Source organism: Bacillus rossius, chromosome 10, assembly GCF_032445375.1.
Source record: "Bacillus rossius redtenbacheri isolate Brsri chromosome 10, Brsri_v3, whole genome shotgun sequence".
Classification (NCBI taxonomy): domain Eukaryota; kingdom Metazoa; phylum Arthropoda; class Insecta; order Phasmatodea; family Bacillidae; genus Bacillus; species Bacillus rossius.
Window position 1 is genome coordinate 18,280,730 of NC_086337.1, and position 27,377 is coordinate 18,308,106.

General features: G+C 39.0%; 3 protein-coding genes across 10 annotated transcripts in view; 1 reads left to right on the forward strand and 2 right to left on the reverse strand.

The window, feature by feature from the left end:
• LOC134535812 (KICSTOR complex protein kaptin-like) overlaps positions 1-5,900 on the reverse strand; it is a 23,532-nt gene extending 17,632 nt beyond the window's left edge. Inside the window, exons 1-2 of one of the 4 annotated variants that reach the window (XM_063375100.1) lie at positions 5,787-5,899; positions 2,650-2,875 (exon numbers count right to left, since the gene is read on the reverse strand). In XM_063375100.1, the coding sequence (XP_063231170.1) occupies positions 2,650-2,854 (205 nt within the window). In that variant the 5' untranslated portion in view covers positions 2,855-2,875; positions 5,787-5,899. Of the gene's footprint in view, positions 1-2,649; positions 2,876-5,550 lie in introns of all 4 variants that reach the window. The other 3 variants (XM_063375098.1, XM_063375097.1, XM_063375096.1) reach the window with 3 other exon arrangements.
• Positions 5,895-18,078, forward strand: LOC134535809 (DNA polymerase iota). 5 transcript variants are annotated; one of them, XM_063375089.1, is made up of 2 exons: positions 5,895-6,122; positions 12,484-18,078. In XM_063375089.1, the coding sequence occupies exon 2, from the start codon at positions 12,495-12,497 to the stop codon at positions 14,310-14,312; it is 1,818 nt and encodes a 605-aa protein (XP_063231159.1). In that variant the 5' UTR covers positions 5,895-6,122; positions 12,484-12,494; the 3' UTR covers positions 14,313-18,078. The 5 variants fall into 5 exon arrangements, with proteins under 5 accessions (XP_063231159.1, XP_063231160.1, XP_063231161.1 ...); XM_063375090.1 differs by having other exon boundaries at positions 5,929-11,033; XM_063375091.1 differs by lacking the exon at positions 5,895-6,122 and adding an exon at positions 6,129-6,572.
• Positions 18,079-21,991: 3,913 nt separating this feature from the next.
• The window catches only part of LOC134535814 (transmembrane protein 229B-like), a 33,204-nt gene continuing 27,818 nt past the window's right edge, over positions 21,992-27,377 (reverse strand). Inside the window, exon 3 of the mRNA XM_063375104.1 lies at positions 21,992-22,543. Within this exon, the coding sequence (XP_063231174.1) occupies positions 22,176-22,543 (368 nt within the window). The 3' untranslated portion in view covers positions 21,992-22,175. The remainder of the gene's footprint in view (positions 22,544-27,377) is intronic.

A 27,377-nucleotide genomic window follows, 5' to 3' on the forward strand; every position in this document is an offset into this window, starting at 1 on the left:
ATATATATATATATATATATATATATATATATATATATATAGAGAGAGAGAGAGAGAGAGAGAGAGAGAGATGCTTTGTATATATGTACTTCAAACAAATTACAAAAATAATATAAAGAGGAATAGCAACACATGCCGAGCATTAGCTAGGAAATAAATAAATTAGATAAGAAATATGATTCCAGGCAGAAGTCGGTACTGGTGGGTAATGCCGATGGCCGAAGGAAATATCCACCATGTTTTGTTAATGCAAAAATCTGGACTCTGATTCAGGTAAACTCATTCCCACATCAGTCTTGGTGAACACACCAGTTTGCTAACTGCACAGTCAGTGAAGACCCACTAATATGTCATTGTTACCTCCTCATGCGTGTGTGTATATTAACGTGAGATACTTTGAGTTCTTCATGTGCAAATCATATGCTTTGTTCAAGCAAAAAACTTGTACAGAGTGCCTAATTCATGGCAACAGACATCTAATCATACAGCAGAGCACAGTTACTGAAGAAATACTATTTATAAATTGCATCACACAACTTAAATAATTTTTTATGTGTGTGTATGTGTAGTTTATACAATTTTTAATTAGTATATTGAAAACTGTCCCTCATAGTGGCACAGTGGTTACTGCTTCTGGCTGGTGAGTCAAAAGGTACTGAGTTCGCTTCCCGGCCAGGCTTTCTGGTCAGCCACAAGGATGAACAAACCTCACATATACCTGTTTGTGCCGTAGGGCGTTTTAAGACTTTAATATCAATGTGTAACAAGGACGTATAAGAACGAAAAGGTAATAAAACATGTAACAGTGGGATTTTGAGTTGGTTATTGACTAAGTGTCCGCAATCTGCAAGTGTAAGGCATGTGGGATGGCCTAAGAGCTCACGATGTAAATTCATTGATACGCCGTGCGGAGCGGACTAACCATTTGAAGGATTGAAGTAGCATTTAAAAGGTTTTTTTTTTTTTTTTTTTTTTTTTTTTTTTTTTTTTTTTTTTTAAGTTTCTTTCCACACAGAGGCAATGTCACGACCTTGTATTATGAGTCCCCGCTGGTTCCGTATGCCCTTAATTACAGGGTGACACCCATACAATGCATTACCCCGTGATCCTATAAGCGTGAACTGTCCCCCTGACATTAATATGTATGGTAACTATATATGATTGTGTTGAGCTGGTGGCAGAGTCGACACACCTCAAAATTTGAACTAGCCGCCTAGCCTCCCCTCCCTTTACCCTCCTTGGCTTGAGCGCTGCCTCTTCTCCCGCACCTGTGCAGCAAGTCAGGCGAGGTTTGCTTAAAGCGAAAGCTAGCATCGGGCCTTCAGCTTCTGTGGGTCATGGGGGCAAGTTGCCCTGGCGTCTGACAGTAGGTCTGTTCTGCGAGAGTGAGTTGGTCTGAACCTACCTTGATTTTCATTACTCTTAAATTCTCCTTAGGCTCCGCTCTTGGAAAATGGGATTCAGGGAAAATATGTTTTGGAGGAACTATCATTCCGGTTAAAGTGCTATCGGACACAGCATTTGAGAGGATTTGGATCATGTTTATGTTTCTGGGACTGTTTTGCCTTTGTATGATGTCGCGAGCTGTGGGAACGTTCGAAACAGGCAGATTGCTTAACTTTGTTGTAAGTATTTTTCTCCATGGGTTATAGTTTAATTTGTGTCAGAGTAGTTTGATCATGCACCTGCATGGCTTGAGAAAATGTGCAGAAGTTTGTGAACCCATCTTTGCTACTTTTTGCACATCGGGGTGTCAAGGGCTCCATTCACTGCATTCGCAAGGCAGCGACCACGATTGCTTGCAGCAGGCGTGCTAAACAAAGCAGATGCTAGTTTTTGGCTCCTTAGGTTACGCTCTGTAAAAGGCATTTTCTGTTTGAATACTAGTCTTGGCATACCGGAGGCCTTAGGGGAATTTTGTAAGTTTGCATATATATAGTTAGGAAAGTTCATGACTTCTCACAAAGTTACGCCGTTGGGCATTGAAATGTTTGCCGATGTTAAGAGACAGCTGTTTTCAGGATGTTTTTTGTTGCACGCTCATATTAACATCATAAAAAAATTAATGTACGCATGTAATCCTATGAGTCAGAGCATGCTTTTCGAGACTATGTTTCAAGCAGCATGCCATATAAATTTTATTGTCCGCAAACATAAGAACTTGCATATTGTGTTTTGATAGTACACTTAGTACACGTGATATCACTATTCAGGTTGACAGCGTGCTAATGCATAGGGAATACAATATATGTTTAATGTTCCTGGAGTTGCGTAAAGAGAACCAAAGTGCTATGTATATGTTGAAACTTATGTGCAATAACTCATGGTTAATCCTCATATCACGTTCTCCTGTATTTTTGTGAGCATTGTAATCTCTTTTAACCCAGAAATTTACTGTAATTTACTGTTTTTATTTTCATAGTTTGATCGGGGAAAGTAAAAATGATCTTTACCGATCTCTGGTTTTGTATTGTGGCTCCTCTTTCAGACTTACCGTACTGACGCAAAACACTTGTAGCCCAGGCTATGAGCCTAACTGAAGGCTCTACATTCTCTTGAACCTTGTAAAAAGCCACAGGGGTTTGTGGTTTGGGTCTATCCCCAGTGGGTTCAATGTAGAGTATGACTTTAATTACAAAGTCAACTCACCTGGTATGTATGTAAACTGGATTTCTTTGACCATGGGTGTTAAGCTGCCATTTTCATCAATTGAATACTCAAACAAATAAACTTTCCGCCGTAAGGAAGCAGCCAGTATTTTGTTAATCCCGTTTGACATGGACAGTTTAGTCAGGGTGTAGATGTTTCCTTGTGATGGCAGCGTGAAGTAATGTGCATCCACCAAATCTTCCATCTTTGGATTTTGGCATCAGTGCTGCAGAAAAATTACAAAAATTATTCTTGTATAGTTAGTATTTACACACTGAATATATAACAGTCAGAACTTCTTTTCTGAGCTTTTAATACCACAAGGGCCACAAAATACAAACAAAACTATTAAACCTGCAGAGTTACTTTTTAGGTAGGAATTAAATGTTCTACCAGTAGATTGAACAAAAAATAAAACTTAATACTGATAGTATACTCTATAAAAATATAAAATCATGCTCATCAAAATTTTCATTACATATTATATAAGTTTGTCCAACATTGATTGAACATTCAATATATTTGCATCAAAATAACAGATGTAAGAAGAAGGAAGGCTAGGGTCGTGACTGGAATTGTTAATATTATTGACTTCCGCATGGCAAGGACTTACATTACTTATACCTAAGTAAGTTATAAATTAATAAGATGGTAACCAAGCTTGGATTAAGGGCCGGCAGTAAAGTATGGATGTGTGAACATTTCTAGAATCCAGTTCAAAAGTGATTCCCTGCTGACTACAGTGTACAATTTGGGGTGTAAATATTAACTCTATAAATCTTTACATTTTTTTTCTAAATTCATGTATTAGTATTTCATTCATACCAGACATTTCGTCTCAGTACAAATGTTTTATTTTTGCTCATTCTGATAGTACCAAGTAGTAAGTGCGTGAATTTGTGTGAAGCACAATTATTTGAATATCTCACAGAATTTATGGTTGTCAAATAATTTTTAGATGAACTTTAATGGCTGCATCAAAAATGCTACAGATTAATAGTGCTTTCAAAATAGGTGAACTTTATTTAGGGCCTAAATTGTTTTTATTGAGTTCCTGTTTCTTAAATTATGTATCATTTTCTTGTGTGTTGCTGTTGTTTATTATAATTCTTGCACAAAGCATAGCTATTTAATAGGTCTGGCTAGGTAACAGTAGACCATAGTTTATCATTCCATTGTCCATGCACTATAAAATAAAGGCTTGTTAGGTCAAGATAGCATAATTTAAAAAATATTATTTATTAAATGTTTCAGGAAGTACATTTCTTATATTTAACTGTACAGTGAAAAACTTGCTATTTGTGGAGGGTCAGAAAATCAAAGTTGTTTTTTCTTTATTAAAAATAAGCCATTTTTGGAGTTTTACATAAACATATTTTTAAATTTTAACTATCAGTAACTATTCCGTATTGCATAAATCTAAGTTTATCCACTGATCCTGATGGCATGATCCTTTATACACTGATCCTGTGGTACATGATGCTTGCTGTTTTAATTTAGTACAGCAAAAGATCCTGGACATAAAAATTAAACTCAAATATCGCAATTCAAACAAACAAATTATGTCTCATCCTGAGGAAATATTTTCTTTCATATTCAACTTACGATTATAATTTGTTGTCATATCACAAGTTTTTTTAATGTCCAGGATCCTTCTTGACATACTAAATTAAAAGAGCAAGCATCGTGGACTACAGTATCAATGTATACAGGATCATGCCATCACGATGAAGGGGATAAACTTGGATACATGAGACGGAACAGTTATCTCCACAGTAATTCTGAAGTAAAACTTCTTCTCCATAAAAAAAAATAAACAATAGTTACAAAATGCTTCTTAACATGTTATCAAATCATTCTCTAAGAGGGTGTTGTGATACTTCAAGTAGTTTATCCACAGTTTACAATTTTAACTAATTGGGTTAGGTTAGCTACCTCATACAGGGAAGGGGAAAGGAGGGGAAATAGGACATAGTTAAAATAGAGCTAACTACAGTCCATTTCAAAATACTATAAATGGTAAGAAAATTTTGTTTCGTTGAGTTAGCTACACTTTAAATAGGTTAATTCCCAACCAACAGATGGAAGCTCCGGAGGGAATGGAGGTGAATGGAAAGAGGGAGGCACGCCTGCCTAGTGAGGAAAGGGAGGGAGTGGAATGGGCTGGAGAACGGAGTGCTGGAGTCGAGAGATGCAAGGGATGAGAGAATTAATAACGGGAAGTGGGAGGGGGTCAGAAAAGGGGAGGACTCCTTGCCACCAGGTGAAAGCCCAATAGCGAGTGAAAATCAAATGTTACAATGATTTTATAGTATTTAAAGTAGCTAACCTAACCTAATTTAGTGTCCAAAAAATTTGAAGTATTTTAAATGTAGACTTAACTAACCTAACCACCATTCTCACTATATCACAGTAATTGTTAAAACAGTAAACTGCTGGTAAACTACTTAAGTATGAAAACACTAGCTTAGGAAATTCTTTTAAAACATAGCAGGAAGTGAAAAAAAAAAAAAATAAGATTTGAATATTTTGGTAGACTCTCTAGAATATTCCTGATCTTCGATACTCTCACCAAGGCCACCAAGATTCTTAAAAGATGTTGGTAAAATAACCAAAATATAGTTAAGTTTGAAAAAAAAAAATGTATAAAACTTTGAGGAACATCATTCGTGTAACATATCCAATTGTATTTTAACATAAAATATTAAACTAAAGTAAGCAGATGAATGTGTTTATCATTTTAAACCATACAACTACCAAAATATGAAAATATGAAAATATGCATTATAAAGTTTTGATATAGGTAGACTGGATATGCAACAACCCTTTACTATTATAACACTAAAATTTAATTTTAGGAGTCTTTTGTTTTACAGATGTTAACATTTCCTACAGAATTACCTTAACAAAAAATTTTAAATAAAAATAACTAAATTAAACACCCTTGTTTGCTTCCTAGGATCATTTTCCCACAAAGAACTCAACAGTGGTAAAATTTGATTGAACACAGGAACTGCTCATTTTCTTATTTTTTCAATATTCGTGTTTTATGTTTCATACTCAACATACAAATAAGCTAGTATTGTCCTAATGTTTTCATGCGTTATGTTCTACCAGTTCGATCTATGATGACTCACTAGTCGGTAACTTGATTGCCTTCTTGTTTTTGTTTTTCTCAATGTTTACAAAGATTTATTACGTCACACACACAAACAAATACACGCATATTTCTTTGCATGTTAGCCAACATAAAAGAACAATTTATTGTCTTCATGTCTCGCACTTCTGCTGTTGGTCATCATGAACGCTCGTTAATAATATAACAGGATCAGTTTTTTAAGCAATTAATCTTATTTTTGAATGTGTATGTTACGTATTCCAGTTTAAAGTCATAACGGTACTGTTTTGTAATTTTGTGTTCAAGTTTCTTCAGACGTCATATATATTTTTTGAAGTTAACTGCTGCGAAGAGCGTAAGTTAGGAAAATTCTATGACGTAAAACTATTTTTGTTTTCAACACTGTGATGTGGTGATTGACAGTTCACGTATTGGTTTACAGTTTATCTGTTTATTAGATTGGTAAATGTATTTATCGTGAAAATGTAGATACAGTGTTGTACCTTAGAACATGAATTGTATTAACTGGAAAAAGTGTTAACATGTAGTTGCGTTGAAAATGACGAGGACTACCTCAATGTAATTTTCTGCGTAGCCAACAATGATTCAGGGATGTCTCATAGCATGTGCTAGAAGTATATTTTTGGACATAGAAAATTGCTTTCGGAGCTTTGATTTCGTGTATGAAGTGAAGTAACTTATGAATTTGAGTAACCAAAACTACAACTTTTATTTTATTGACAAAACTACAACTTGATTTTATTGATAGACTGAAAGTACTATTTCATTGCATCTTCTGTGTAAAGTAAATGTTTATACAGTGTTTGTGTAGCCTTTTATAAAGCCCAATTATGTTTGCCATTAAGTGCTTTTGGCCTCTATTTCAGAATAGTGTGTCAGCAAAATGCACTTATATCTGACTTTATTGAGGCTTTCAAATTAACACTTTATGAGCAGTAACCTCTGCTGCTAGTTAGGAGGGGGTGTTTTAGAAGCTTTAGAATTTAGGGGCACTTGATTGAGTGGTCAGGTGCTCACCTCCCTCTGGGACATTCTGAGTTTGATTCCTGGTGGGGTCAGAGCTGTATGTTTGTAGTGGTGGACCTTCCTGCTAGCTAATGGGTTTGCTCAGGCATCTACATTCTTCCACACCAATGCATTCAATAGTTTCTACACTCATATATATCTTTTTCATGAATTAATTCTCTGGGTAAAAGTATTGTATTATGTATCCCTTGATCCTGATGGCACGATTCTGTTGTACATTTGGATAATTTTGTGATATATCAATGAATTATGATTGTAAATCGAAAAGGAAAAAAACTCCACAAGACCTGACATAATTTGTTTGTAGTGTGATATTTTTGTTATGTTGCAGGATCGTTTGACGTACTAAATTAAAACAGCAATTATCATGTACCACATGATCAATTATTAAGGATCATGCCATCAGGATCAAGGGATTAACATGGTTATATGACACCGAACAATTACCTCAACCACAAATCATTCATGATTTGACCTTGGCACATATTTGTCGGCAGCTTGCAACAGCCTTCACCTTGTACGACCTTCCATATGTCGAGGGTCTGCACATAACTTAATTGATGAATATGCTCGAATGTTACTTATCGACATGGTGATATCACATTTTACTTACCGAGCAAAAGGTGTAGGGATTAATAGATGTTTCTGAATCCGTTGGCGTGGCTTAATAATCTTAACTTCATCCTTTCTTGATACAATTCTCAATATAAGTTGAGGAATTTAATGCAAGGGTGTAATACTGAAATTAATTGAATCATAATCTTGCTGCGGTTGAGCAAATGTCTGGTAACTAGCTGTAATGCCAATTAATTTTGATTGATTGATTCACTTGCGATTGGGCTTCCACCCAGTGGCAAGGAGTTTCCCCCCTCCCTACTCTTCCAATTTCTGAAGCATCTTCCTCATAGCCTTTCCTGAACTGTACCACATTCGTGGCTGTCACCTCCATCTTCCAGTCCCCAATTGTTCTTATGACTAGCAAGTTTTTCACTCTTTCTGTTCTCTCTTTAAAGACTTATTGAGTTTTCCCTCCGCTTCTATATTGCCCTCTCTAAACCCTGTGTCCCAGCTTACCCCAACCTCCCACCCCATTCAGTATCTGCTACATCCTGACCAACCTGCCAGTCTTCTTTCCTGTAGTCTGTCCCACCCCCATTCCTTCATTAGTTCTGATGGTCTTGTTTATTTACTCCTTACCACCTAGCAGCCCTCCTCGGGACTCCCTCTAACTCTCTCTCAAGAACTGCTGTTGAAGGGTCCCACACCGCCGCAACACAGTATAAATGCATGTGCATACTTTATGCTTACTTGGAAAAATTCACATAGGCAGAAAGTTTTGAAATTTTGCAATACTTCTGAAACAGTTTTATTTTGGAAGGCTATAAAGAATTGCTATTGTAAATTTGTTGTTTGTTTTAGTGATTCCGTGTGGGCTAACCTTATCTGCCCCTTGTTGTTGCTGATATCTGAGAAGCAACTGATTTTTTATTTTTAGCTAGTTATCAACTAGAACAAATGTGTCAGAAAAAATCACGAAAATACATTTTTTATTTTACTGTTCTGACATTTGTAATCATTTAGTGCGAGGGAATTGCAATATTTCAAGTAGTTTACAGTTTTAATGATTTTTAGGTTAGGTTAGGTGTAGCTACATTTAAAATACTGTAAAAATCATGTGAACAGTTGGTTAAGTTAGCTATATTTAAAATACTGTAAAATCATATGATTGGTTGGTTACGTAGGTGTATCAATCAGGTTTTAAATATTCAGTACATACTTAATAAGTTTTATTAATGTAGCAGACCTAACCAAAATTTATTTTGTAACAATAACCAACTTGTGCAAAAATCTAACCTAGCAGATATATTGATACCACCACATGCCAACGATCTTACCACATTGTATCTTTGTGGAATCTGCAGTTACTGAAAGTTGGGGTCATATGAAATTCACGTAGCCTCCTAGATTTGTGCAAGTATTTATTCTAGCTTCGTATAGATGAAGGGTGTGACATTGATTTTTAGTGTATTGACAGCAAAAATAGTATGAAAGTATGAATGGCAAATAAGTAGTATAGTTGATGAAAATAAATCTAGTCTAAAATTTTCTTTCTCCTAAACTTATTAAAAATAATATTCATTAGAAAATATCTACCTTATCTTAAGAGTTCTTAATAATGTACTGTCTTAAATTTTATACATGGAGATATAATATTGCAGGACTTTCTTGTTTAATGTGTTTGTGACAAAGCATTGGCTGATACTTCATGCTACTATCATTTTGATCTGTGGGACAGTGTCACAGGTTGTAAATATTTCTAAGCACCTTTCACATTTTATAGGTCTAGCCGTTTGACAGGTGTTGGATTTAAACAGTGACCATTTTCAAAGGCCCTGTGAACTTAAAATCATGTGCTTTTTAAGCAGGATGTATCACGGAGAACGCACCAGGGAAAACTGCAGCGAGCTACGGAATGACAACCGTATGGCAGCAGTAGCAGTGACATGTTCAGCCAGCGCTTGTGCTGTACACTAGCATCACAGCTGTGCACTGCCAAGCAGCAAACCAGTGTGACTTGTCTCATGGCTATTGAGGTTAAGGGGCAAATGCAAAGGGGGGATACATCATTTTCCCTCCTCCCTGAATTCTTTAATGAAATTTTATCGTTCCCACCAACAAATGGAAAGAATGTGAAAGCAACCAGTGGACTTGACTTCCTCTTTTTCCAAATGAAATTCTGCGTACGCTCCTGTTGAGGGGTATCTGCTTCCTACATATTCATCTGTTATAATTTATAAAAGTTAAGTACCGCTGACAAAATAATATTCTTTATTGTACTAGGTATTGCAACCGCCCTGCTGCTGCAAAGAAAGTTACAGAAAACTGTAACAGTATAAAATAAACATATTTGTTACGAGTTTTGTAGGGAAAACAATTGCATGTGAAAAAGCGTTAGGGAGTCAATAAATTTATGAGAAACCAACAAATGAAAGGCTACAGCTTATGAATATAATTATTATGGTTGAGCATTGAAACAAAGGAGTACATTTAACACACCCTAGGTGACATTTCTCGAGTCACTGGAAGATATGGAAAGTTGTGAAGTTGAGTTAGTGAAATGTAAAGATAACAACTAAAATATTTATTTTTAAGATAATACATATTGTTTCGATTTATAATAATGTGGGGAAAGAACTGGGTTCGTAAGGGCTAGCCCAATTAAGTTTTATTACACAGTTTTATTGATTACTAATATTTACATCACTAATAAATAATCTTACTTAAAAATGCCTTATCACCAATTACTCGTACTTAAAAAAGTTTATTCTCAAGTCACTCTGTGTCTGTCAAGTTCCACAGTCCGCACTCACTGGGCCACACTCCTCACGCAACTCTTGTTGCACTCCTCGTAGAACTCACGCGGTACACCCTGCCAGAAACCTGTCCCCGAACTCACAGGGGAACTACATCGTGAGACTCTGTCGCCAAATTCTCGCTGCATCTGCGACACTCACGGCACTCACATTCGCGGGACTCGTGGGCTCATGCGGCACCCGTTGCTGAACTCTCGTCGCACTCCGTCACCAAACTCATCGCGGAACTCTCTCAGTACCCTCTGCACTCTCGCCACCAAAACTGTCGCGGGATTCTCGCCACCCCATGAACTCCGTTGCCGCACCCATGGTACTCTTGCCACTCACCGTTGCCCCAAAACTCTCGCGCCGAAAAACTTGTCGCGGAGGCTGGCATCACGGCTGAAGTACCTAGAGGCGCCCTTCTCGAACAGACTAGAGGGGCTGATGATAAGTCACATCATTCCTAGCCGACCCGACGTCTGAACAGTCGAGAAGGGCGTCGCTCGCTCATGTCACTTCACGCGACGGCCTGCTGAATTCTCAAGGCCACTCAACGACAGATAACGGCGCTGAGGCAGGACGATGTGCGGGGGACTGAGGTTGTGGGGGGTAGCGACGACCCTTGTAATCCGGCCTGGTATCCTGTCTGGTCTCTTACGTTCGTAACAATTTCTTAAATGTGTGTAGGTTTTTAAAAATGTCTTAAACTTTACTGATCTTGGAAATAAAATGGTTAGTTTCAAGTTGAAAAATCAGTTTGAGTAACTGTTAATGAAACAAATTAAACTTGAAATGATTACTTCACATCATTAAATTTTGAAGAAGAGAGCAGTTTAAAACATTGTATAGTAATTAGACTGATGGTAAGCTGTGTAATGTTAGTTACTCTACTAATTATTATTTTTAGCCATTTTTTTCTCATTCAGAATTTTCCCAGCTCACCATGATGAAATGCATAACAATGTTTAATAAGGCTACTTATAGCAAAGTGATACCAGTAGCAGTTTGAGTAATACATTTGGGACTACCCAGTACCCAGCACATCATTGTCATGGTACTTTTACAACAGCAGCCACACTCTTGGTGAGATGCTATAGGGATTAGTTCACTACACGCATTAGTATATGTTGTGTTGCCAGTCTGTATTCTTATGTATTTTATTCTCAGTTGTTGAAAACCTCGCATCTCCAGATGGTTTGGAGAAAGATAATGCCTTATGCAGCATTAATTTGTGAAAAGATTTAAAAGGCTCATGTGTAGATACGTTATAAAAAATTGAAAAATATAAACAAGAAAGACAAAGAATTAGTCCAATGCCTGCTAGCTCTGGTGTGCACACTGTGCAGTTGGATGGTGTATACTATCACAGAGACCCCCTTCCACTTTTTGAAGAATTGTTGTACTAACATTCTGCATGTGTACCGCCTCTGTACAAGTAAAGCTTTCACAGTCATGTACATTGTCTCAAGACATTTGAAAATATCCTGTAACAATAATTTATTTACAATTCACCAGAAAAAAAAATATTTTGTTATCAACAGTTGTGCCCATTTTGATAACCAGACACATGCGACACTTCAACAATATGAAGTGATGAAACATCTAAATAATAATGCACCGCTATTCTACTGTTGGTGCCAGCTATGCATTATTTAAAAACATTTGGCTATATTTTAAGACAATTCTTTTCATTCAAACTTTAAAGATAACATACATGTTATTCTACACCCATTTAGGAATAATTTAGAAGTTTGCGGATACTTCGTGCATTTCAAACCATGAATTTGGTCAGCTAGAGCCTCATACACGGGGTTCAAAAAATACCTCTCTGACAAACAGCTGCACTCAAAATGGATACGCCAAAGGATTTATGAATCTTTGCTCTGTTTGGGAGTTGTTTATTATGAAACCATCTTGTATGCAACATGATGTTTTGATTCAACAACTGAAGCAACAACAAATATATCAGTTTAAGTACAAGGTCTCAAACTGCTAATGTCACTTTAGCAAGAGAAGGTTCAATTGATTAATTTATTGATTGATTGATACACTTGTGATTGGCAATAAAGTAACATTAAGTGAAGTCTTAATTTACTGTTTTGTATTGGTTTCAATATTTGTTATTTTAAAAGCCAAGAAAAACTTTTTAAAGATTTTTTAGTATTTGTAACAGTTTCTCAAGTTCATTAATTTAATCAACTTTATTATAACTTCAGTAACTGTCATTGAAAATACTTAAGTGTGCATTGATACCAGGTGTAAATTTGCTTATTGTTAGACCTAATTGTTTTTAATTGGTGTTTTCTCTTGTAGCTGCTATTGTAATGGATGATGAATTCGAGCAGTCCTTCGATCCAGCTGTGGAGACCATGCATCCACGGGTTATCGTGCACATTGACATTGATTGTTTCTACGCTCAAGTGGAGATGCTGAAGAATCCGGAGTTGCGATCTCAGCCTCTAGGAATCCAGCAGAAGAACATTGTGGTTACGTGCAACTATGTCGCAAGGCAGTTTGGGATTAAAAAATGTATGCTTTTAGCAGAGGCAAAGGAACTGTGTCCATCGTTAGTGTTGGTCAAAGGTGAAGATTTGTACGACTACCGGCAAACATCCGCCAAAGTTACAGCTGTGTTGCAAAAGTTCAGTCCGCTGGTGGAGAAACTGGGGTTTGATGAGAATTTTGTCGATGTCACTCAGTTGGTTGCAGAGAAATTGCAGAATGGGTTCAACTCTTCTCAGAACATGGAGGGTCATGTTTACAGTGATGCCACGGAGAGGTGCATGTGTGGGTGTTACAGTAGGTTGAGGGTGGGGGCGGTCATCGCTGCAGACATGCGAGCGCAGATATTTGAAGAACTCGGTCTCACTTGCTGTGCTGGAATTGCGCACAACAAACTTCTGGCCAAACTAGTGTGTGGTGTGCACAAGCCCAACCAGCAGACCACCATTTTCCCGTCCAGCGTGCCCGGTCTCATGGCCGGCATCGAGAGCATCAGGAAAATCCCGGGGATAGGTCACAGGACGGGCGAGATATTGCAGTCGCTGGGGATATGCAGCGTTAGCGACCTGCAGAACTCGAGTGACAAGTCCCTACAGCAGGCGCTTGGGCACGATGTCGTGGAAAGGTTGCGGAAGTTGAGTTTCGGCCAGGACGACTCTGCCGTGAAGCCGACCGGTAAACCTCAGTCGATCGGGCTGGAGGATGGTTTCAGGAAGATCAGTTTGGAGAGCGAAGTGAAAGAGAAGTGCTTGCTGCTGCTTCAGAGACTGATGGTTCTGCTGGCAGAGGACGGCAGAATCCCGGGGGCTGTCCGGGTCACCGTCCGCAAGTACAACAGCACCAACAGACAGAGTCACCGTGAGAGCAGACAGTGTAATATATCGCCATCTATTTTCAGACCTAATGTGAACGGCCTTACTCCCGGTGCACGTCAGAAACTTTTGATGTCCATAATGAAGCTGTTCCACAAAATGGTGAACATTTCCAAGCCATTCCATCTTACACTACTAGGCATTGCATTCACTAAATTCCAAGAGCGCAATAGCGGCAAAGGTTCCATAACTTCTTTTCTGATGAATGATATATCTGTTCAGTCGGTCCTGGACTTGCGCAACGTGTCGACCTCGGCCGCGGAGGAAATGGAATGTTCGCCTGCCGAGAACGCCTGTCAAGATAGGTCCGGCTCGGAATCAGAGCACGAGCCATCTCCCAAAAAGACGCGGTCGGACTTTTGGCGGATCAGGAGGAAGAGATCGTTCACAGAAAGTGACGTCGACTCCATCAACAAGGTGGGGGTCTCTGAGTTGCGTCTGAGCTCAGGTGAGCAGATCGATAGAGATGTTTTCCAGAAGTTGCCTAGTGTTATCCAGGAGGAGGTGATGGAGACCCTAGTGGATCTCCCCCAACTGACCAACAGGCTGGGCATCTCGGAGAGCAGCGACAGCGACCCGGGCGTGTGTCCCCCTGACGTGGACCGTGCGGTGTTCCGAGAACTGCCCCCAGACGTGCAGCAGGAGCTGGTTCAGTCATGGACCAGCACTAACAGTAGTTGTGCGTCTAAAAGTCCACAGACAAACATCTGCGTGAGAACATCAGGTCAGAACTCAATACTAAAATATGTTTCATCCACTAGTAAGTGATGGTCTCTTTGTGATAAATATTCATTTGATGGTTGTAGAAAAATTGACATATTTTTTTTATGATGTTTTGTAGTTAACAAGTTAAAAGTATTGAGAATCATTGTAAATGTTTTTGTTCAGTACTGCAAGACAAAGATTCAGAAATGTATTTTTTTTGTACGAAAAGCTTTGCCAAAAATCTAGCAGATTTGTGAATTTGTACTATTCATTTATAGTTAGTTGTCGTAGAAAGTTTTTTTTTAAATGCTAACAATTGTTAAAATACAGAATATTATAGAAAATATGCATGGAATCTTTGTCATCGTGTTTAATTTATATTTGCGATTTATAAAGTTTTCTTACTGATAAACAGTTGAAAATTTTTTTGTTTAATGAAATATTTGGGTTAGTGAGTGGTGACACCTGAAACTGCTGCTCTTTATTTATTTATTTTTTTTGTAAATTTAAGAAAATGATCACTATCACTTCTAATTATAATATTTTGTTATATATAATGGAAAATTCAGTTTTAAGTATTAAATAAAGTGTTTCCTTCAGAAAATTGTGAAACCATTTTAAAAACATTTTTTTTTTGCTTAACCCCTTAGCTTATTTTACCAATATGTATTTTATCATTTAGTATTATATGAAATTAAGCAATACTCCTTACAAAAAATTTCAAAGTATTATAAATTTTTTTAAATATTTTCTTTTAGCTGAATTAATACTGTTCAGGTTCTGTATTGTTTTGTCTTCCAAAATGAAAATATTTGCTAACTTCTTATGGCTCTGTCTCAGCCATTGTTGATTTTTTTTTAATTTTCTTGTGATTATATTTATTTAATGGCTTTCAGATAATGGCATTTCTGATTAAATGGTGTATTAATTTGCATTTTGATGTTGTGTTGTGTTGACATGCTTTGCTGAGTTACATCAGTGTAATTTACCATATAATCTTGACCCATTAATTAATGTACAGTCACATAAAAATTATCTGTTGTGCATCACTAGGTCACCAAGTTGAGTGTGTTAGGGATTATTTACTGTCCAAATACATGTCGTATTTCTTGCTGATTTAGAATTTTGCCCAGTGCTTCTCTCTTTCAAGGACGTTACAAAAAATGACTCCATGTACCTGCATGTTCTGTTACGGCTGCCAAAGTAACAAGTGGTTTGGTTGGTGGATTCTTAAATATTTAGAGTTCAGAGAAATTTCTCTAACATCTCCAAAATTGTCAAATCCAGCAGACACAATGTTGACGTGTTATTATGGAGCTCATTCACTTCTTAAATTCTTTTTCTTTTGCTTTATATATGGTCAGATTTTGTTCAGCCAAAAGTTTCTGGTTATTTTCAGGATCTTATCGACAGTCCTCAAATCGTAAAAGCAGTTCCTTGGATGCAATATTAAAGTTTAATTAATAATTAGGGTGTAAATTAGAACTGCCAGAATCAGTGGTTTTACCCAATATTTTGGGTACCTTCTCAATCTACTCTGAAGCAATACAATAAAAATGAGTGTGAATGTTTTTGTTTGTGAGTATGCTTGTTGGTATTTATGAAGTGGTTGGTATACTCTCTGAAATACATAATTTCTTGTGCGACTGGTGATGATAACACAACTAAGTTTTTAACTTTCTGCCCACTGCTCTTATGTTTGTGATACTGCTGATGGATTAGTACACTCCATCCCGCACGAGTGTACTTACCTGACAGTTCTAAAGGTATCAACAAGATCAGCTTAAACTTTTTTGTGACAATACTAGCAGATCACTACACCACAGATGTTTACAGGCGACTGTTATCTGCTCAAATCATTGTCAAAAGACATTTTTGGCTTTGGATATTTAAAATTACATATGTAACGTCAACTTAACACACCATATTTCAGTTAATATATAGGGTAATCAAACTGATCTGAATCAACCAATGCAGACCAGAAAAGTCTGTGTGCCAAACTATTTTAAATCAATTTTGTTTATAAATTTGTTCTCTTAATGCTACGATGTTATAACTCGGTGGTCACTTGTCCCTCTCTGTAATTTGTGTTTAGGTTTGGACAGTGTTTATTTTTGATTCAGGAGAGGAAGCATGTATGTAATTTCATATTTTTAATAATACTTGTTTTCCTAATGGAAAATTTTAAATTATAATCATAATCGGGTTGCATTGATTTTAATTTATTTAGAACAAAACCAAATTAATATTATTCATAAATGTCTGTACGATTCCAAGAAATGTGTATGTAAATGTCTTAAGAAACACTCCCATACATCAAACCCAGAAATTCTCCTGCTAAACTTTTTACAGAACAAGAAAAATGTTTTAATAAACAATACATATATTAATACATCATAATTTAAAATTGATGTGTTAGTCAAGAATTTTTAAGTTTTCTAGTCGAACTGACCTTATTTTCTTTGCAAAATGTTTTCCCAAAATGCAAGAAAAAAATTTTGTACTACTCAAGAGAGCAAAAACAAGTATATATTTCACGAACATAAAAGATGCTTGCACTAAATTTAAGAAACACTGTAGACATTCTAACAGGTGTTCCACTAATATTATTTAACCATATTTTACACCACCAGCACAGTTGCTTGTAATACTTACATTAATACCCTAATACCCTACATTAAAGTTAAATCTTTCTATTAAACAATTATTCCTACTTCATAACAAAGCACATTATTTGCTATCACTTGTACAAAACATAAACACATATTTCATGTGGACTTATAAGAACCATGCTGCAAAACGCTCTCTTTCTCATGATGTTTGCATGTCAGTTACTAAACACTTCTGTTGAAGTCAGGAGCATGATCAATGGCCGTATTACAAAGCAAAAAAAAACCTGAATACAATGCATTTTGTTCAAACACAACACTTCTAGCATTAGTGTAAGTCTTTAGTGTAGTAATATTTTCTTCATTACCATTTGAAATCACATTTATTTAAGAATACACTATAAACCATATAGTTTCATGGTTAAATCCGTGTGGTATGTTTGTTTTGCCTGGGATCGTCAGACTTGTGAAGATTGGCACACCTTTCTTCAGCTGACAGATTTTCTTAATGAAAACAACTCTTGGGTTAATTTGTGAAATGTTTCTACTTGCTGGCTGTAAAGTGCACTGATTTTGAAAACACCTCATCAGCCAGTCTCTGATTCTGTGAATATACAGAGTCATTTATTTGTATTTTCACAACTTTTTTTTTTTACATAAACACTTATAAGAAGATGTAGCAAAATATTTTCTTTCACTGAGACAAAACATTGTTTTTTTCCTTCTAATTATATACTGTAAAAAAAATTAGTCATTGTGTTTCTTGGATAAACTTAAAAAATCTTTGGTTGCAACTCATAAGTTTAAGGAATTGAATATACTAACATCACCAAAGTATAAATATTTAGGAGTAACATATTTATGGAATGTAGTATATTTGATTAAAATTCAAATCTAAAAAATTTTGAGCTCTTGAAGCTAAGGGGTTGTAGCATAAATTAATTTTGTTTTAACATAGCAATCAGAGAAGGTTTCACTTCAACAGGTTCTGTAATTTATAGTATACATATAAAATATTAACCTGAATAGATGTACTATTTCACTAAATTAGTCTCCCGTTTATTTTTAAAAGTTGCTTTTCCGAAAATGAAGTGTATTATGTATGTTGTGAAATTGGCATTTGTTCAATGTATGTACTTACATGTTATGCAACTTTTTTTATTGTATGTTTTAATTTTTTTGCTACATAAAAAAAGAAAATATATAATTTATTATTCTCATACTTTGCGTACTTTCTTTATTATTCCTAATAATGTACTTATGAATATGTGATACACTATTTGTTGTGACAGTCCATGTTGCCAGCAAGGGTGTATCCAAATGGAGGGGGGAGCTGCTTCAACTTCCAACGTGGGAAAAAACGTAAATCAAGGAGTATTGAAGTGTGGTTACAGAAAATTAAAAACTAATCCTTGCAAACTAAAAATGAAAATCGAACAACTATTGTTCAAAAAAAAATTTTAAAAAATGTTTTATCTTTTTTTTATTTTTATTATGACATGACCCTCTTGAAATAGGTTGAAGTGTGGAAAATGTCCCTCCTCTCCCCTTTCTCTTTTGAGTTGGATATGCCCTTGGCCACCAGAAGACTAAATGTAAATGTTCCATAAGGAATTTATAAACCGAAAATCTGATGGAAAAAAAAAATGAAAAAATACATACATACACACATATCTACATATGTCAGCATTAAGGGGCCCGCCTCGTCAGGGGTGTATGTGTGTTAGTGAGGCGGGATGATAAGCGCGACGCTCGCTGGTGCTTCCAGCGCGGTATAGCCTCTAAGCGCAAGTCTCTGGACTGGCGCACATTCGTCTCGTCGTCACAGGATAACTGTGAAATTTGAGCGGTGACCGTAACATTATATGGCGGAGAAATGAAGATAAAGGTGTTATGCAAGCCCCTTAAGTGCTTTCAAGAATCTGTACTGATTGTTTTATGCCTAAAAATTACTCTGAAAACACGCATTTTAGGCATTTTAACGCTTCTAAAAATACAATTTAAAAACTTAATCCGAAATTAAAAGTACTTTTCGGCCCTTAGCGAAATCTTAAATGCTATTCGTAAATAGGCCCCACTCAGATATCTTGAGTATTTTTTAAATCACATTGTTTTTCCTGAAGTTCTGCACACCGTATGTGTGCCCAGGTAGGCGGGCCCCTTAAGTGACTGGATAGTTCAATTTCTGCTGGATAGCCCCTTTTTTTTAGCTGACTTTGTGTTGTAGCATCATGAAATCCCCTCTCCCTCTTTTCTCTCCCTTTTCTCTCTCTCCCTCCAGTCCTTCCTGAGAGCTGCAATCTACTGCAAGGCTATCACATTTTACATTTATGCACGAGGCTAGAGAGCAGTATGTTCATAACGACCAGAAAATATTTGCGGAGTATAATCACAGCCATATTACACTCGCAGTTTTAACATATCTACAACAGTATAAAATTGTAATATTCATACAGATATTACAACAAAATTTATTGATATTAAAAATTTAAACATGTAACATAAATGTTGTGTAACATTAAGTGCATCTCACTTTCATGAAATTTGCACACACAACCATGAGACAGCATGTGTCAGCATTCAGACAACAAATCTAGGCTACTAATGACATTGTATAAAGTGCTTCCCAAGGCTGATAAAAAAATTTTTAAGTTGAGTCAAAAAACTTATTTAATACTACTTATAGCAAATATGTAATGAGACAATATGGGAAAAACTGGCCAATCAGCATTAGCAAAGACCGAGACTACTGCATTGATTTCAAGCTATTTGGCACTTCACGTCACTAGATGCCTCTACTGTAACTAGTCTCGTGCACTTAAAACACATTCTACCAAAATGTAGGCACACTCCCCGCTACCAGGTTTGCTGAAATCATTGTCTCATGTATTTCTTACCATTTTTCCATACTGGCCTTAGTACATTGTTTGTTTATAGAAAGAGTATGTAAGAACTAAAACCACTGAATGTCTGGATGATGTTTAGTTGTACTAATTCATACAACTACCGTTAAACTATACTGGGGTAACAACTAGTTATTATCCCTAATTATTTCAAAGAAATATTTGAAATATTTTAGAGAATATTTTATGAACCTGCACCCAAAGTTTGTTGGTGCGAATTCTGTCATCCTATGTAGGTAATTAGTTAAAAAAAAAAAAAAATACAGCACTTGCTCCAACTATGTATACCAAAATAATGTTATATGGAAATTAAACGATAGTGAATTCTAGTTTAAGTCAGTTTACAAGTGGTAACCCAAAAGTATAACTTTAGGATGCTTTTAGAAAAGTGTAATGTAATAGTGATTAAGGGGTATTAATTCCAACTATCATATAATCTTCAATTAATGAAGACAGCCTGCATTTTTTGTAACTCAACTGGACAAGATTCCTAGTTTTGAGTATTTGAAGAGTATTTGTAATGTCTAGTTTCTCCACATTTTTTAATCACTTTTATTAGGACCAACGATTATTACTTTTGCCATCCTTTGTGTCCAAGTCTGTGGACCAGCTATACACTTCTCCACATCTGCCTTGGGGAAAGATATTAAGATATTTACACTTAGCTGGGGGGGGGGGGGGGGGGGGGGGGGTGGCTTGCGCCTCCTGTCTCAAATTTTATTTAATTTTGTAGGGTATTTTTATGTAAACTTAAATTCATGTGTTTTCTTTCATCATGAGTGGCATGAAACTATTAAATTATAGTTTTTTGAGACCGTAAATTTATAAATATTCCAAGTGTACCTCCAGCAAATTGCTGGCACAAAAATTATTTTGGAGGGAGAAAGTGCATTGGTTCTGTTATTGCTGTAGTGAAAAAAATGCAGTAAGAATAGAAAACATTGGATTTATCTCAGCCTTTGTTGAGCGATAGTACAATTTCTGTCCAAAATTATTTTTCAACTCAGAATATTTCTGTGCAGCCATGGCTCAGATTGTAATTCTCGCCTACAATTACAAAATAAACCTTTGATTGTGGAAACTTTATCCTGCCATCACTCAAATAAATGGCTACATTGCAGGAAGTGTCTTGAACAAAAACACATCAGTGTGTGCACGACTCCGGCCATTGCTGGTGTGAACGCAACACACTGTGAATAGTTCCGGTTGGTTTTATGTTACCACTGTGTGGTGCGTTTATAGTGGCATGTTCGCAGTGGCTAAGCCTTGAGACCGCTTGCAGAGTCAGGTAAGTAAAATCTAAGCAATAACTTTGTTAATCAAATGGAGAAATACTTTGCCTCAAGCCATGACTGTGCAAGCCGGCTTTAATGTCATATTTTGGAACTGTACCTTTTTTTTTTGGGAAGTCTTTCTGGAGGTGCCCCTACTGGGCTCACAAGAACACCCAGCTACTTATTTTTTGGTAAGAGACATTTAAATTTTTGTAAATGTTGGTGTCACTGACCATTCATTAGTCTCTAAATATTTTGAAAATCAACATAAAACTATTTGTTATTACCACTTTAAAATTGATTATCTACTCACCAAAAGATTTCCTTATTTGGTGGGTTGCGAAGGTTGATTGTGTTTCTGGGAGCAACCAGATATCTGCCCCACAGTTAATAAATTTTCAGCCTGCTTGTTTGACAGTGAACGTGTACACAGTTGATCGACTTCCTGGTTAAGTGCACTTTGCTGCTGCAAGGTATGCTAGCTCGGTTTTCCCCCATGGACACAACTAGGTCAATGTGACTAGTATGTAACAAATGAGAATTGCCTTCGACATCCGTCATAATGATTTATGATCAATGAGATGCGAAATAAGATATTCAGACTCATTTGGTTCCTTCCATCTGTCAGTGTGTAGCCATAACAAGTAAAATTCTAACCACTGAAGCTTTTAGCTTTTTTGACTGAGATTTCCATCAGTCTAGTTTGGGAGTTCCACACTTGTGTTTTAAATACTTCTTTTATTTGCACTTATTTGATGGACAATTTGTCTGTGTTGAGGACGTGTTAGGTGCATTCAGATGCACTGGAACAAGCTAGCAAGGCACAAATATGGAGTTCAGATTCGGCAGGCGAGTGTGTCACAAACTCCACTATTCTGTGTGGACCTGGCAGTTAGAGAATAATTAAGGTAGGTGCTGGGAACTAAAAGGAATTACAAGTGATATCTTCAAGAGTATAAAAGTAAACACATTGTAATTTATTATACATCTGATGTACATCACTGCATAACAGCTAATACCACTAGTCAAATAAGCACTTAAGCTTGAGTTCGTCCTACAAATCAGCAATGCCAACAGGTAATGGCTGATAGTTCCACTGAAACTAGACACGTGGTTTGTCCTGTGCAGTGCAGTATCCTGTTACGATGGTTTGTGTTTGTGAACGGAGCCGTTGGTCGGCGCGGCCTGCTCGCCACTCGTCCAACGAAGCCTCTGCAGGTGAGCGAGCACCAACTTCTCCTGCACGAGGGCGATGAAGAACCAGAGCGGAGCGTACTCGAGCGTGATGAGGCCGTGGATGTTGTAGTCGAAGGCGGTGTAGTCCCAGGGACAGGCGCCGAAGTGACGCAGCAGCAGCCCCGTCGAGAACTCCCACAGGTACACCCAGGCCAAGTAGGCGACCCCTCGCGCGAGCAGAGGCACGCCGGACCGGTGGCACGCAGAGTGGATCTGCTCCATCGCGAGGCCCGAGATGCCGTAGATGGCCAGTGACCAGACGCTCGAGCAGCCTGCGACACATGCACACATGCTGAAGCAACAATCATGCCGTATGTATATGGACAGTAACCAGATGCTACAGAAGCCTGCGACACATGCACACATTCTGAAGCAACAATCATGCCGTACGTATATGGACAGCGACCAGTGACCAGACGCTAGAGAAGCCTGCGACACATGCACACATTCTGAAGCAACAATAATGCCGTATGTATATGGACAGCGACCAGACGCTCGAGAAGCCTGCGACACATGCACACATGCTGAAGCGACAATCATGCCGTATGTATATGGACAGCGACCAGACGCTCGAGAAGCCTGCGACACATGCACACATGCTGAAGCAACAATCATGCCGTACGTATATGGACAGTAACCAGATGCTACAGAAGCCTGCGACACATGCACACATTCTGAAGCAAAAATCATGCCGTACGTATATGGACAGCGACCAGTGACCAGATGCTACAGAAGCCTGCGACACATGCACACATTCTGAAGCAACAATAATGCCGTATGTATATGGACAGCGACCAGACGCTCAAGAAGCCTGCGACACATGCACACATGCTGAAGCGACAATCATGCCATATGTATATGGACAGTAACCAGATGCTACAGAAGCCTGCGACACATGCACACATTCTGAAGCAACAATCATGCCGTACGTATATGGACAGCGACCAGTGACCAGATGCTACAGAAGCCTGCGACACATGCACACATTCTGAAGCAACAATAATGCCGTATGTATATGGACAGCGACCAGACGCTCAAGAAGCCTGCGACACATGCACACATGCTGAAGCGACAAACATGCCATATGTATATGGACAGTAACCAGATGCTACAGAAGCCTGCGACACATGCACACATTCTGAAGCAACAATCATGCCGTACGTATATGGATAGCGACCAGTGACCAGATGCTACAGAAGCCTGCGACACATGCACACATTCTGAAGCAACAATAATGCCGTATGTATATGGACAGCGACCAGACGCTCGAGAAGCCTGCGACACATGCACACATGCTGAAGCGACAATCATGCCATATGTATATTGACAGTAACCAGATGCTACAGAAGCCTGCGACACATGCACACATTCTGAAGCAACAATCATGCCGTACGTATATGGACAGCGACCAGTGACCAGATGCTACAGAAGCCTGCGACACATGCACACATTCTGAAGCAACAATAATGCCGTATGTATATGGACAGCGACCAGACGCTCGAGAAGCCTGCGACACATGCACACATGCTGAAGCGACAATCATGCCATATGTATATGGACAGTAACCAGATGCTACAGAAGCCTGCGACACATGCACACATTCTGAAGCAACAATCATGCCGTACGTATATGGACAGCGACCAGTGACCAGATGCTACAGAAGCCTGCGACACATGCACACATTCTGAAGCAACAATAATGCCGTATGTATATGGACAGCGACCAGACGCTCGAGAAGCCTGCGACACATGCACACATGCTGAAGCGACAATCATGCCATATGTATATGGACAGTAACCAGATGCTACAGAAGCCTGCGACACATGCACACATTCTGAAGCAACAATCATGCCGTACGTATATGGACAGCGACCAGTGACCAGATGCTACAGAAGCCTGCGACACATGCACACATTCTGAAGCAACAATCATGCCGTACGTATATGGACAGCGACCAGTGACCAGATGCTACAGAAGCCTGCGACACATGCACACATTCTGAAGCAACAATAATGCCGTATGTATATGGACAGCGACCAGACGCTCGAGAAGCCTGCGACACATGCACACATGCTGAAGCGACAATCATGCCATATGTATATGGACAGTAACCAGATGCTACAGAAGCCTGCGACACATGCACACATTCTGAAGTAACAATCATGCCGTACGTATATGGACAGCGACCAGTGACCAGATGCTACAGAAGCCTGCGACACATGCACACATTCTGAAGCAACAATAATGCCGTATGTATATGGACAGCGACCAGACGCTCGAGAAGCCTGCGACACATGCACACATGCTGAAGCGACAATCATGCCATATGTATATGGACAGTAACCAGATGCTACAGAAGCCTGCGACACATGCACACATTCTGAAGCAACAATCATGCCGTACGTATATGGACAGCGACCAGTGACCAGATGCTACAGAAGCCTGCGACACATGCACACATTCTGAAGCAACAATCATGCCGTACGTATATGGACAGCGACCAGTGACCAGATGCTACAGAAGCCTGCGACACATGCACACATTCTGAAGCAACAATCATGCCGTACGTATATGGACAGCGACCAGTGACCAGATGCTACAGAAGCCTGCGACACATGCACACATTCTGAAGCAACAATAATGCCGTATGTATATGGACAGCGACCAGACGCTCGAGAAGCCTGCGACACATGCACACATGCTGAAGCGACAATCATGCCATATGTATATGGACAGTAACCAGATGCTACAGAAGCCTGCGACACATGCACACATTCTGAAGCAACAATCATGCCGTACGTATATGGACAGCGACCAGTGACCAGATGCTACAGAAGCCTGCGACACATGCACACATTCTGAAGCAACAATAATGCCGTATGTATATGGACAGCGACCAGACGCTCGAGAAGCCTGCGACACATGCACACATGCTGAAGCGACAATCATGCCATATGTATATGGACAGTAACCAGATGCTACAGAAGCCTGCGACACATGCACACATTCTGAAGCAACAATCATGCCGTACGTATATGGACAGCGACCAGTGACCAGATGCTACAGAAGCCTGCGACACATGCACACATTCTGAAGCAACAATAATGCCGTATGTATATGGACAGCGACCAGACGCTCGAGAAGCCTGCGACACATGCACACATGCTGAAGCGACAATCATGCCATATGTATATGGACAGTAACCAGATGCTACAGAAGCCTGCGACACATGCACACATTCTGAAGCAACAATCATGCCGTACGTATATGGACAGCGACCAGTGACCAGATGCTACAGAAGCCTGCGACACATGCACACATTCTGAAGCAACAATAATGCCGTATGTATATGGACAGCGACCAGACGCTCGAGAAGCCTGCGACACATGCACACATGCTGAAGCGACAATCATGCCATATGTATATGGACAGTAACCAGATGCTACAGAAGCCTGCGACACATGCACACATTCTGAAGCAACAATCATGCCGTACGTATATGGACAGCGACCAGTGACCAGATGCTACAGAAGCCTGCGACACATGCACACATTCTGAAGCAACAATAATGCCGTATGTATATGGACAGCGACCAGACGCTCGAGAAGCCTGCGACACATGCACACATGCTGAAGCGACAATCATGCCATATGTATATGGACAGTAACCAGATGCTACAGAAGCCTGCGACACATGCACACATTCTGAAGCAACAATCATGTCGTACGTATATGGACAGCGACCAGTGACCAGATGCTACAGAAGCCTGCGACACATGCACACATTCTGAAGCAACAATAATGCCGTATGTATATGGACAGCGACCAGACGCTCGAGAAGCCTGCGACACATGCACACATTCTGAAGCAACAATCATGCCGTACGTATATGGACAGCGACCAGTGACCAGATGCTACAGAAGCCTGCGACACATGCACACATTCTGAAGCAACAATCATGCCGTACGTATATGGACAGCGACCAGTGACCAGATGCTACAGAAGCCTGCGACACATGCACACATTCTGAAGCAACAATAATGCCGTATGTATATGGACAGCGACCAGACGCTCAAGAAGCCTGCGACACATGCACACATGCTGAAGCGACAATCATGCCATATGTATATGGACAGTAACCAGATGCTACAGAAGCCTGCGACACATGCACACATTCTGAAGCAACAATCATGCCGTACGTATATGGACAGCGACCAGTGACCAGATGCTACAGAAGCCTGCGACACATGCACACATTCTGAAGCAACAATAATGCCGTATGTATATGGACAGCGACCAGACGCTCGAGAAGCCTGCGACACATGCACACATGCTGAAGCGACAATCATGCCATATGTATATGGACAGTAACCAGATGCTACAGAAGCCTGCGACACATACACACATTCTGAAGCAACAATCATGCCGTACGTATATGGACAGCGACCAGTGACCAGATGCTACAGAAGCCTGCGACACATGCACACATTCTGAAGCAACAATCATGCCGTACGTATATGGACAGCGACCAGTGACCAGATGCTACAGAAGCCTGCGACACATGCACACATTCTGAAGCAACAATCATGCCGTACGTATATGGACAGCGACCAGTGACCAGATGCTACAGAAGCCTGCGACACATGCACACATTCTGAAGCAACAATAATGCCGTATGTATATGGACAGCGACCAGACGCTCGAGAAGCCTGCGACACATGCACACATGCTGAAGCGACAATCATGCCATATGTATATGGACAGTAACCAGATGCTACAGAAGCCTGCGACACATGCACACATTCTGAAGCAACAATCATGCCGTACGTATATGGACAGCGACCAGTGACCAGATGCTACAGAAGCCTGCGACACATGCACACATTCTGAAGCAACAATAATGCCGTATGTATATGGACAGCGACCAGACGCTCGAGAAGCCTGCGACACATGCACACATGCTGAAGCGACAATCATGCCATATGTATATGGACAGTAACCAGATGCTACAGAAGCCTGCGACACATGCACACATTCTGAAGCAACAATCATGCCGTACGTATATGGACAGCGACCAGTGACCAGATGCTACAGAAGCCTGCGACAC